General features: G+C 40.0%; 1 protein-coding gene across 1 annotated transcript in view; it reads right to left on the reverse strand.

The window, feature by feature from the left end:
• The window catches only part of LOC110214269 (Ig heavy chain Mem5-like), a gene marked incomplete at its 5' end in the record, with an annotated part of 47372 nt that extends 42141 nt beyond the window's left edge, over positions 1-5231 (reverse strand). Inside the window, 2 exon segments of the mRNA XM_078151807.1 lie at positions 4872-5000; positions 5002-5231. Of these exon segments, the coding sequence (XP_078007933.1) occupies positions 4872-5000; positions 5002-5231 (359 nt within the window).
• Between the last annotated feature and the right edge of the window lie 8541 nt (positions 5232-13772).

Below are 13772 nucleotides of genomic sequence, written 5' to 3' on the forward strand. Positions count from 1 at the left end.
TGGGAAAGAATTTTTACAGCCAGTCTCTTTGATAAGGGCCTCATTTCTAAAATGTATAGAGAATTAAAGTCAAATTTATAAGAATGCAAGCCATTCCCCAGTTGATAAATGGTCAAAGGATATGAACAGACAGTTCTCAGATGAAGAAATTAAAGCCATCTATAGTCATATGAAAAAATGCTCTAAATCATTACTGATTAGAGAAATGCAAATCAAAACAACTCTGAGGTACCACATCACACCTATCAGATTGGCCAACATGACAAAACAAGAAAATGATAAATGTTGGAGAACAGATGGGAAAATTGGAACACTAATGCATTGTTGGTGGAGTTGTGAAATGATCCAACCATTATGGAGAGCAATTTGGAGCTATGCCCAAAGGACTATAAAAATGTGCATACCCTTTGACCCAGCAATAGCACTTCTAGGGCTATATCCCAAAGGATCATACAAATGGGAAAAGGACCCACATGTACAAAAATATTCATAGCAGCTCTTTTTGTGGTAGCAAAGAATTGGAAATGCCCATCAATTGGGGAATGGCTGAGCAAGTTGTGGTATATGAGTGTAATGGAATACTATTGTGCTATAAGAAATGATGAACAGGCTGACTTCAGAAAAACCTGGAAAGACTTGTATGGTCTGATGCTGAGTGAAATGAGCAGAACCAAGAGAACATTGTACACAATGACAGCCACCTTGTGCGATGACTAATACTGATAAACTTAACCCTTCCCAGCAATACAGGGATCTAAGACGTCTCCAGAGGCCTCACAATGGAAAATGCTATCCACATCCAAAGAAATAACTATGGAAGTTGAATTGCTATTTTTTTCTCTTCTGTTGAGTTATGTTTCCTCTTTCTGATGGTTCCTCCTATTGGTTTCAATTTTTACTTATAACACCACTAATGTGAAAACATGTTTAATAGGAATGTAAATGTATAGCCTATATCAGATTGCGTGCCATCTTGGGGAAGGTGGTGGGGAAGAAGGGGGAGAAAATTTTTAAACTCAAAAGCATGTGGAAGTGATTATTGATAAATCAAAATAAATTAATAATTTTTTTAAAAAGAGTTAATTTTCTTTCAAACAAATCCACTTGTAGACTTTCATGCTTGCTTGTCAGAAGTGCAACAGGTTTTTGTTTTCTTCTATATTCTGCTCCTCTTCCTAAGGTAGTATTAGCTATTCTGTATTCTATCTTACTCTTTAAAGATCGTTCCCAGTAGATTTATTAGTATCCAAGCTAAGTAGACTGCTGATCTTGAGATAAGTACTACCACCAATGTTGTCAACTATATATCATCATCAGATTAATTATGAGGACTACTCATCATAAGTTTCTCCCTAGAGGGCAAGCAATTAAGTTTAAGACTTCTGGGAGCCTTGGATTTGTGCCAAGATCAAGTTGCTTCAATGAGGCAACCATGACCAATCATTAGCAAGGGAAAAAACACTCCATGGCTTAGATACATGTGCACTACCCAATTAGCACTCAAAAAAAAATTGCCTAGTTATATATTGCCTGACCAATTTGTGCTCTTAAATCTTTAAGAACACTTAAAAAGTGGGGGCCTCACTGATGAAGACTAACATCAAAATCAGAGTTTGTTCTCTATAAAAGCAATAGCAAACCAGCCTCAGATAACATTACTGCCTAAGACCAATTCTGTCCCCCTCATGCTTATATTCATGTGGAGAAGGCTAGCACAGTCATAAGTAATCATGAAAAGGACAGATTAAGAGAAACCTGGAAAGCTTTTTATAAGCTGATGATGACTACACTGAGCAGAACCAGAAGAACAATTAATATAATAATTATAATAATATGATGGGCTTGGAATCAGGAAAAATCTGAATTCAAACCCAACTTTAGATACACTAGCTGTGTGACCCTGGGCAAGTCATTTAACCCTTATTTGCTGCAGTTCCTCATCTGTAAAATGGGGACACACTAAAGAAAGAAATGGCAAGCCACTGCCAGTATCTTTGCCAAGAAAACCCCATGGACAAGTCCATGGGGTCACAAAGAGTCAGACACAACTGGATGACTCAATAACTACAACAATATGGAGAAGGCTGGTGCTTGACCAGAAGAAACTCCACAAGCCTGAAAGAATTATCACTTCATACCAAGTGGTTGTGGAAAACACTGACACTCCTAATACCCTCTAGCTACCTGAAATCCAACTGGTTATAATTCTTCTCTGCAATAACTTGTAATACTGCAGTAGAAAATTATAATAACAATAAATATCCTTCAATAAATCTCACTACAAAGATGAGTTATTTGTATATTGGATTTTGTTTTCATCTTTTAGTGGTAAGGAAGTAATTTTTACCATAGCACTATTCATTTAGAAAGCATTAGCTGGTAAATGTTGTAGAGTGGGCAGGAGAGTCTGATCACCTATCCAATCATTGGAACTAGCCCCACAAATCTAGAACAGCCTATCACACTTTTATATCCTTCTTCTATTACCAGTCCCTGATTCCAGTGTCTGTGTATATCATTTTGTATATAATTTGTCTGTGTATATCATACTAATTTATCTAGGAAAAGGGAAGATGGTATGGATTGAAAAAATATTTTATCAAATTTCTTGGATAATAATCTAATATTCCTAATCAAGAGAATTAGCATATATTCATAAGTCTAATACTCAATAACCATATTAAAATATTCCAAATAAAACAAATTCAAATTAAGATAACTCTAAAGTGTCACTTTACACACATCAAACTTGAAAAAATATATCATACAAGATAGAAATAGCCCATGTTGGAAGGACTATGAGAAGATAGATAGACTAATGCACTCTCATAGAGATATAAATTGGTCCAATAATTCCCATTGGGGAAATCAAGCAAGAAAAGTTTCTTTCATCTAAGAAATCCACTGCTGGGTCTCTATTATAAGAAAGCCAATGATAGAATGGTCTCATCCATTCCAAAATATTCATAGAAACCTTATTTGAGAAGTAGAGCTAGAGACAAAGTATGTGCCTACTGAATTGGGAATGGATGAACAAATGGTAGCATATGAATGCACAGAAATATTATTGCAGCATAAAGAACAATGAATATGAAAAATTCAGAAAACTGTGAGAAAAGTTGTATGAATTGATGCAGAGTGAAGAAAGCAGATCAAAAATAAAAATATATGCAATAACTACCATGATATAAATAAAGACAGCCCTGAAAGACAACCAAATTTAAAGGGAAAACAATGGCCAGCATTGTTTCTGAATGAAAGTAATAAAATCACACTCATTTTCTCTCAAGAAATGGAAATTTCTCATGGAATTTCTTTCAAGAGTAGACCAAGAAGCTTGGGCCTTAGCCTGTGATAAGCAGCCATTTTGAATTTGTGGGCAGAGGTTGACTATACCTGGGTTTAGTAAGGTTAGTCTGAGAGGCTGGGCAGGATGAGTTCATTCCAGACTCTGTTCTTTTGTTTACAACTGTATTGCTAACCTTAGTAACCTCTTAACCCTGCCCCTAACTCTCCATCAAGGCCCTACTACAATCTTCCTTCATTAATCCAGATTTTCTTGAGTGAACTGTCTCATGAAGGATAGCACAGCTGTCTCTTTCCCACACTATAGCTGCACAATGAGTAACTTGGGAAAACTGGGTCTTCATATAAGGACTACACAGAATGTGGGAGTCTTTGGAAGGTAAGAGAACAGGAGCCAGATGGGGCTTAGGTGCACTGGAACCACAGCTGTAGGGAGCAGATGCCACAGGTGTCCCTCCTTGTGGGTCTGAGGGCTGGCGACTTGTTGCTCTTTATAGTCCCTGGATTCGTCTTGCGCAACTTGCTAGGCTGTGGAGCTGTTCATGGTTCTGAGCAGAAAGAGCAGTAAAGGGACTTGGTGATATTAGTAATAGAGTTTCTGAAAGCTATCCCCTCCTCCCTTGGGGTATATCAGGGTGAAACATTTGGGGAACTCTGTGGGTCAGAACTTTCCTGAGGTCTTATAGGCCAGAAATTAGTTATGCATTGGCCTATAGGGTTTGAGGGGGAGGGGCGCCAGTTGCTGGCCCAGTATGGGACCAGTGGTCAGGACACTCAGCAGCATTTTAGAGTATCCAGTCTGCTGCTTACTGGATCTGTGGCTCCAGATAAGTCTCTTCTCCTTACTAGATCTCATCTTTAAATGGGAATTTGAGGAAATAGCCTTAAAATGGGGATGCTTAGACTTGTGCCCTCTACCTCACAAAGTTATTTTAAACAAGGCTTCCTGAGGGCAAAGCCCAATCAGTAAATCTCTAGACCTTGAGTTCCCCAGAGGCAGAGATCAGTTCTACTTTTTTTATACAACCCCCAGACACCAGTTCTGCTTTTTCTATACAATCCCTAGAGCAGGGGCTGGGCTTGTTTGTCCCTCTACCAATTGCAGGGTTAGACTCATAATGGGAGTGGAGAAGAAATCTTTAGATTGGAACAGGATTTGGGTCAGTATCCAACCGGAATGTAGACATTATTTACCCCAAGTTAAGCCAGCATTTGACCCTCATATTCTGACCCCAGAAAATGTAGTCACCTTCCACTCACTTCTAGGAATGGAGTAATAGATGAGCAGGACATGAAATGAGTACAAGGCAATAGCTAGAGTCACTGGGGGTGTGGAAAGGCAGTGAAAGTTGTAAGAGAAACCTTTTTTCTCCTTGAAATGCACACATACACACACACACACACACACACACACACACACACACACATACATACACACATACTAGCTGGACTCGTACAAGGTCTCTCATGTGGGTTAATTGGTGGGGCAAAGCAGCAGCAGCTGTGGCCTCAGTTTCAGTCCTGGCCCAGAAGGTTTATGTCAGGGCCTCTGCCTTGGCCCCAGCATGGTGAGGCTGGCACAGTAGTAGATGCCAGAGTCCTCCTTTTGTACCCGGTGCAGAGTCAAGGAGACTATGTTGTCCTCATTTTTCCTGAAAATGAAAACTCTACCCTTCATGCCCTCCCTGTACTCTGGTGCTGCCTCTTCCAGCTGTGATGCTAGCCACAAACTCCTTTGAGCCTCTAGTGCCAGAACTCCGGTGCCAAGACATGGAAAAGTCCTTAAAGCTGAGCCCTGAAGCCGTACAGGTCAGGGTCACAGACTGACTCTCATGGATCAGTTTGCCACCTGTTTCCACCAGCCACACCTGGGCCCAGAATCCTGCAAAGAATATATAAGAGAGTATGGTTAATCTTCCATTGAGTCAACTTGGAAGCAAAGTTGGGGGACCAGGACAGAGTCCCTTGGGAGTGGATGCCCAGGAGAAGAACCCAGATAGCTGAAAGTAAGAAGAATCTCAGCTAAGCAATCAGACCACTAGGGAAGGAAGAATGGAGAACAAAGTAGAAAAGAAATATCTGGGAACAGAGATCCAGAAAAAGTGGAAGAGCAGGATAAGGACAGAAATACCTGGTAGAGTGGAAAGGAACAATTCTAGAAGATAGGCCCTGGCAAGAGTATTTGGGGGCCTGATAAACATCCTGCCTACTCTAGAAGAGTAAAGAAGAGGTTTCAGGAGGTGTAATGAGGTCCAGGCAGCTATAACACAAGGTTAATTATGTCTAAATGAATATGACTTTTGCTGAGAGGGAGCTGTCTTTAAGAAGGCTAAAAGCAGTGGTGCCTGCCCATCCCCCACAGAGGGGTGGGGGCTGGTAGTTAGCATGAGAGGAAGGAAGAAGTGAGCCTGAGGAGGCCACACCATAAGTCTGACTGCAAGGCTTACTCCAAGCCCCAGAGGCATTTGAACAGCATCTCACAGCTGCCATTGCAGGGCCAGGAACATCCTTCCTAAAGTTTGGAGATGCTCAGGGAAGAGGCCAGTATCCAGACATGCAAAGCTCAGCTTCATTGAGCAGCTAAGTCTAGAGATACTGCTTCACCTAATTTCCAGCTTTAGTCATGTACCAATCAAACTACCAAAGGGTTAATTTGGAGAACTAGACAAACTATGAATAAAAATCACCTGAAGGAAGAAAATGGAAAAAATCTCAAGGGAAATCATGAAATAAAGTAGGAATAAAGGGGCCCTGACAGGAACAAATCTCAGCCATACTCAAAGGCAGAAATCATTAAAAAAAAAAAATCTTGTTGGTATTGATTAACGAGTAGAAAAGTCAATCAATAAAACTGACTAGGTAAGTATGGCACATAATGAAACATGCTACCTAACTCCTGAGAGAGAGGTGATGGACTCGGGCACAGAAGAGGACATTTTTTGGACATGGCCAACGTAGGAATTTGTTTTGCTTAACTATGCATATTGGTTATGATGTTGTTTGGTTTTTTCTTTTCTCTTTTCCCCACCTCAATGTCTGAGGAGAAGGTGAGGTGACAAGAAGGAGAGGAAATAAGTATTTGTTGATTGAAAACTATCTCTTTTTTTTTTGCTAGTATTTATATTCACAGTGGTTAGCACAGTGTCTGGAACATAACGTCTTAATAAATGTTTGTTAACTTGACTGGAAAAACAAACTTTTTTAAAAACATTTTTTAAAAAATTTGTATTTGATAGCTGAACCTGTTATTGGTAACTGGAACTCTCTTTGAGATAGAGAGAAGTGGGATTCCAGTTCTCTGGACAAACTTTTCTGAGACCAGGACCAAGGTGGAGGGTTGGAGAGTGTTGTAGATAGGAGTGAAGAGGGCTAGACCCAAGGCAAGGCAATTCCCAGTCTGGAACTCTATTTCCAGAGATGCAATGTGAGAGTGTTTCCCCCAGAAAAAGGGACATCCTGGAATCATGTCCCTATCCAGTGCACTAGGACAGTACCCAATAGATTTGGTCTGAAGAGAATTCTAGTCACTAAAGCTGTCTTCTGGGAACTACCAACCCCTGAATTAGAGAGAAACCTGGTACAACGAATTGTACGGGACTGAAGGAGGAAGTATTATGGGAAACAAAGCCAGACACCACCTGCTGGGAGATCTTCAGTGAGTTTTGTTTTCTCTCATTATAACTTTAAAAAAAAACTTTACTAAATAAATTTTGTGAATTCAAAAACTTGCTAGGGAAGTTGGCATAAACTCAACAAGTGGTACTAGGTAGTAATTTTGCAAAGAGACATGAGAAATTCCCAAAGTGAATGTGGTCTCTCTGAGATGTCCTGACACAAAGCTTATAGGACATTTTCTCTTAACATTGAGTTTAAATTTGTCATTCTGTAACATACCTGCCTTGCTGCGTGTTCTACCCTCTAGCATCAAACGAACAAATCCAATCCCTCTTCCACTTCAAATACTTCCCTCACATAATTGGAAATGCAGTTGTGTCTCTTCTAAGTCTTTTCTTCATCAGACTACATATCCCCTAGTTTCTTCAAATGATGCTCATTTGGTATGATATCTAGTTCTCGTCAACCTCTTGGGGACGTCCTTTCTAAAACATTCTGGCCAGAACTAACACAAAACTGTAGATGTGATCTGACCGTGGCAGAATATATCAATTCCTTCACCTCTTTCCTTGTGGAAATTATCCCTCTCTTAATGCTGCATAAGGCCTCATTAGCTTTGGTGGTGGCCATGTCACACTATTGAATCACATTGAGCTTTGGTCCTCTGAAACCACTAGACTTTTTACACTTATCTCTCCCATCTCATATTTGGGCAGTTTATTGTTTTTAATCCATGTCCAGGAATTTTGCATGTCATTAAAATTTATTTTCTATTTCTCTCATTCTAATCTACTGAGATCTTTTGGGGATCCTATAATACAAGGTGCTAATTATCTCTCCCAGTTTTGTGTGTGATATGCCTATTTCCTTTTTTTTTTTTTTTGGCTGAGTGACTGAGTCATTTAATTGAAAAGAATATTTAATAGTTTTGGGCTTGAACAACTACAAATACAAATATATTTTACAAAGTGTACCAAATAATTATCAAAACCAAAAAGATGCATGTAGGTGAAAGCTTTTCTCTTTTGTTCTATGGTACCTAGAGTTGAAAGCTAATAGGTTTTCCTTTTTTGTTGTTGTTGTTTAAATATTTTATTCTTTTTTTTCTGTGTTTCTGTTTTTATTTTTTTTCACTTCCACAAGATTTTGAGTTCCAAATTTCTCACCCCTCCCCCCACCCCAAGATGGCATGCATTCTGAATACCCCTTCCCCTGGTCTGCCTTCTCTTCTATCTCTCCCCCCTCCCTTCTCTTATCCCCTTCTCCTTCTATTTTCCTGTAGAGCAGGATAGACTTCTGTACCCCCATTTCCTGTATTTCTTACTTCCCAGTTGCATGTGAAAACATTTTTTTTAAACATGTGTTTTTAAAACTTTGAGTTCCAAATTTTCTCCCTTCCTTCCTCCCCACCCACCCTCATTGAAAAGGCAAGCAACTCAATATAGGTTGTACATGTGCAGTTATGCAAAACACTTCCTTAGTAGACATGTTGTGAAAAACTAACTCTATTTCCCTTAATCCTATCCTGCCCTCCCATTTATTCTATTCTTTCTTTTGACCCTGTCCCTCCTCAGAAGTATTTCTTCTGATTACCCCTTTCCCAATCTGCCCTCCTCTCTATCACCCCCTGCTCTCTTGTCCCCTTCTCCCCCTATTTTCCTGTAGGGTAAGACAGATTTCCATACCCAATTGAATGTGTATGTTATTCCCTCCTTAAGCCAAATCCTATGAGAATAAGATTCATCATTCCCTCTCACCTTCCCCTGTTTCCCCTCCACTGTGAGAGACTTTTCTGTTTTTTTTGTGAGATAATTTACCCCATTCTACCTCTCCCTTTCTTCTCTGAGTATCATCCTCTCTCATCCCTTAATTTTATTCTCCAGATATGACCCCTTAATCTTCAACTCACCCTGTGCCCTCTATCTATCTATATATACATACATACAATTTTTTTCCTTCAACTACCCTAATACTGACAAAGTTCTCATGAGTTACAAATATCATCTTTCCATGCAGGAATGTAAACAGTTCAATTTTAATAAGTCTCTTATGATTTCTCTTTCCTGTTTACCTCTTTATGTTCCACTGGAGTCCTGTATTTGAAAGTCAAATTTTCTGTTTAGCTCTGGTCTTTTCATCAGGAATGCTTGAAAGTCCTCTATTTCACTGAATGACCATTTTTTCCCCTGAAGGATTATACTCAGTTTTGCTGGGTAGGTGATTCTTGGTTGTAATCCTATCTCCTTTGCCCTCCAGAATATTATATTCCATGCCCTGCGGTCCTTTAATGTAGAAGCTGCTAAATCTTGTGTTATCCTGATTGTGTTTCCACAGTACTTGAATTGTTTCCTTCTGGCAGCTTGTAATATTTTCTCCTTGACCTGGGAACTCTGGAATTTGGCTACAATATTCCTAGGAGTTTTCCTTTGGGGATCTCTTTCAGGAGGAGATCTGTGGATTCTTTCAATTTCTATTTTGCCCTCTGGTTCTAATATATCAGGGCAGTTTTCCTTGATAATTTCTTGAAAGATGATGTCTAGGCTCTTTTTTTGATCATGGCTTTCAGATAGTCCAATAATTTTTAAATTCTCTCTCCTGGATCTATTTTCCAGGTCAGTTGTTTTTCCAATGAGATATTTCACATTGTTTTCTAATTTTTCATTCTTTTGGATTTGTTTTACAGTGTCTTGATTTCTCATAAAGTCACTATCTTCCAATTGCTCTATTCTAATTTTTAAGGAAGTATTTTCTTCAGTAATCTTTTGGACTTCCTTTTCCATTTGGCCAATTTTTCTTTTTAGGGCATTTTCTCCTCATTGGCTTTTTGGACCTCTTTTGCCATTTGGGTTAGGCTGTTTTTTAAGGTGTTATTTTCTTCAGTATTTTTTTGGGTCTCCTTTAGCAAGCTGTTGACTTGTTTTTCATGATTTTCTTGCATCACTCTCATTTCTCTTCCCAGTTTTTCCTCTACTTCCCTTACTTGCTTCTCAAAATCCCTTTTGAGCTCTTCCAAGGCCTGGGACTGATTCATATTTTTCTTGGAGGCTTTGGATGTAGGAGCTTTGACTTTGTTGTCTTCTTCTGGTTGTATATTTTGATCTTCTTTTTCACCAAAGTAAGATAATATAGTCTGACTCTTTTTGCACTGCTTGCTCATGATCCCAGCCAATTACTTGAGTTTTAAACTCTTTGTTAAGGTAAGAGTCTGCTTCCAATGTGGAGAGTGTACTGTCCCAAGCTTCAGGGGTTTGTGTAGCTGTTTTCAGAGATACTTGTAGGGACCTGTAAATTTTCAGTTCTTCCAAGGTGGTATGATAAGGGGCGAGGTGTTTACTCCTTTCCTGGCCTGTGAGCACAAGTATTCCTTTCTGTCCTGTAACTGTGAGGAGGGGTTCTCTCCACAGCCACTACAAGCTCCACCACGCCAGCGCTCCTCCTCACCCAGCACCGCACCCAGAACTGTGACCCAGATCCAAACGGGCAAAGCAAGAGATTCCTGCCTCAGCACTGGCAAAGAGATCCCTGCAATCCCTCTCTGATCAGCCACTGGATTCCCCCTCAGTCTGTGGGCCAGAAGCTTGGGAAGCAGCTGCCCCCCCCCAGGGCCACGCTCTTGGGGAATGGAACTGAAACCCCGCCTTCCTCTCTGACCACCGACAGAAACAGACTTTTCCCACTGACCTTCTAAGCTGTCTTTGGCATTCGTGGATTGAGGAGTCTGGAAACCTCCACAGCTACTCACAATTCAGTCCTCTGAGGGCTGCTCCAGGTTTGCTGCGGCCTGCGCGCCCACGCTGTGCTGTGCTGTGCTCCCAGCCCGGTGTGATACACCTTTCTGATCAATCATCCAGGTTGTCTTGGGCCGGAAATTTGTTTCACTCTGTCTTTTTGTGGGTTCTGCTGCTTCAGAATTTGTTTAGAGCCATTTTTTATGAGTATTTGGAGGGGTTTGGGGGAGAGCTCAAGCAAGTCACTGCTTTCACTCCACCATCTTGGCTCCACCGGTATGCCTATTTCCTATGTCTTCCAAATAATTCTTAAAAATTTTGAATGGCCCAGGGCCAAACACAAATTGATTCCATAATAATCCCTCTTTGGGCTGGATCATTCAACTAGATTGAATTCCAGGTTATTACATTTCTCTTCCTCTTGAACACAAGGTTAGTACGAGAGACTTGAACAAATGCATGCTTCTCTTCTAACTGTTTTGTGTGGGTTTTTTATACATTTATAAATGTTCATTCTGTCTCCCTCATTTAATTATAAACTCTTTAAAGACTTAAATTGTTTCTCCTTTGTCTCTGTATCTTCAGTGCTTAGCACAAGGTCTGGCATATGCTTAATAATTGCTCATTAATCAACTGATACATGGTACCCTGTTCTATTTGTAGCAAGGAATTGTTGGTGGTGAAACCTCACTAATATGTTACCTGTTAGCCTTCTGCTTGACTTTTTACTGTATTCATTCTCATCATCCTAAATTCTCAGACAATCTAGGGGTATGTTTGGGTAGTTCTTCATTAATCACTAAGTTGTGGCATATCTCTCATTAATTAATTAAGGTACATACCTCATTTTATTCAACATTATTTATTTAATAAACTGGAGAAAACTCTTCCCCCTATAAGCAGCTGCTCTAATCTTCTAGGATTAAATAAATATTAAAGTTACTAGCTATATAATTTATTAACACTGTAATTAATGATAGCACAAAGATACAAATAACTATTTAAAATATTTTAGCTTCAAGAAAGATCATAGTCAAAGTTACCTTTGATCATCACTATACCCGCAAATGACTTCTCCATACTTCTGGAAACATGATTCCATCATTCAATTTACTCAAGATACCAAACAACATCTCTTAACAAGAATTGTCTTCATCCTCTTTACAAGATAAAGGTTTAAATGGTTCCGTCTGGAAATGCCTCTTTATTCTCTTTTCTCTGTTTTCTCCAACATCTTTCCAGCCATAACAAAGACAGCCTCTTCAGCTTCTTTCAGGCCATCATTCTTTGTGTTTTTTTGTGTTTGTTTGTTTGGTTTTTGTTTCTTTGGGGTTTTTTGGGGAGGGGCTAGGCAATGGGGTTAAGTGACTTGCCCAGGGTCACACAGCTGGTAACTGTTATGTGTCTGAGGCTGGATTTGAACTCAGGTCCTCCTGAATCCAGGGCCAGTGCTCTATCCACTGCGCCACCTAACTGCTGCACAAGCCATTACTCTTAACAGTCTAGGTTTTCTCATCCTCTTTCTCTCTGTCCTCTGTGCAGTTTTCCGCAAACAATCTCCATTAACTCTCTTTTCTTGATTTCTCAAATCTGCCAGCCCTAAGTGTCAAGTCCTAAACATTCCATTTGGCTCTTAAAGCTACAGTAACTAACACTAACTATAGCTTCTATAAGAGAGGCTTTTGAAACGAGATTCATATTGTTAACAAAGTAAACTGGCTAAACCAGCTTGAGCCCGCCACCCCCATCACAATCAGAAGAAAGACATTTTTTGCCCATTCTGAGTTAACCTGTCATAATGTTTTGCATGCTCTCTGAGTGAACTCAAAATGCTCCCCTCTACGTCAGCAACCACAAGGCTGGATGAAGCCGACCAGGATCATTCTTCTGTTATGACTGATAAGGACCAGGCACCTTGAACTAGACACTATCTTGATTAACTGACACTTCCCTTTTCTTGATGTTTTATGGACACTATCCTGTTATGACGTTCCTGTTTATGACATGGCTGACAGATGTGGAAACTATAATTTTGGCTGACACAGCATCCTGAATCAGGAAGGGAGGGAGAAGGAAACACTTCCTTGCTCTAAAGATATAAAGTCTCCTTCAACTGGCCTTTCTTTAAGCTCATTTTTTAATGAATGCCTGTGCATATCTACATGCATATTCACCCACTTTGAGAGAAATAAACATGCTCTTGTAGCCTAATTTTGTTTGTCTTTCTTAGAACGCACTCTGTAAGGTTAACAACAACCACCCTTCATATTAGACCTGTTCTTCTAAGGCTTTTCCTATTTCTTTGTAATCCTGGAAACCCGGATCTCAACCCCACTCTTCCCATAGAAGATATAACATTAGTGGCCACTTTTTCCGTACTAGACATAACTTCACCAAGGTAAGAAGGAGAAGGAATGATTCTTTCTCTTCACTAACCCTTCTAGACTCTCCTTCTTATACCATCACTCAAAAACATCTCTTTTGAAGTTCACTTCAACCAGATTTATCACCCTATACAGATCCTGGTGGCTATTCTCAACTCATTCCCAGGTCTTTCTTCCTTTCTCAAGTTCAGTACCTAGCTCACAGTCTTACTCTCCACCACAATCCTTATCCTTACTCTTGGGGACCTCAACTGACATGATAACAAAAAGATTTACCTGACCATAGATAAAGCTATTCAACAAGGATGTGCACTGAGGACACTCCTTGCTGATTCTGATGAATGAAGCTCCCTGACTAAGCAGCTCAAAGTGGTCAATGAACAAAGAATGTGACTGGAGCTCTATATGGGTGGCTGTTTTTACTCAGATGATCACGAAGTGATTTTAATAGCCTGAGCATTTAGTCCCTCTAGCCAATTAAGTCTTAAGGATGATTTCAATGCCTTTTAAGGAAAAACCTGCATGGAAACAGCAGTGAGCTATTGCTACTAGCACACCCATTCACAGACTAGCTCTTGTCAGTACACCCAGCTTCCCTTGGACCTTATCAGTCCCCATGACCAGGCTCTCATGAACAGAAGGTTGCAACCTGGTATGTGCTCCCAAATACGCTTCAGTTAGGAAGCTAGGAAGAGGAGTTGTTATTGCTACAATCCAAGCTACAGGAAACTAGGTGATG

The sequence above is a fragment of the Phascolarctos cinereus genome, unplaced genomic scaffold, assembly GCF_003287225.1.
Source record: "Phascolarctos cinereus isolate Bilbo 61053 unplaced genomic scaffold, phaCin_HiC Scaffold_4;HRSCAF=312, whole genome shotgun sequence".
NCBI lineage: Eukaryota > Metazoa > Chordata > Mammalia > Diprotodontia > Phascolarctidae > Phascolarctos > Phascolarctos cinereus.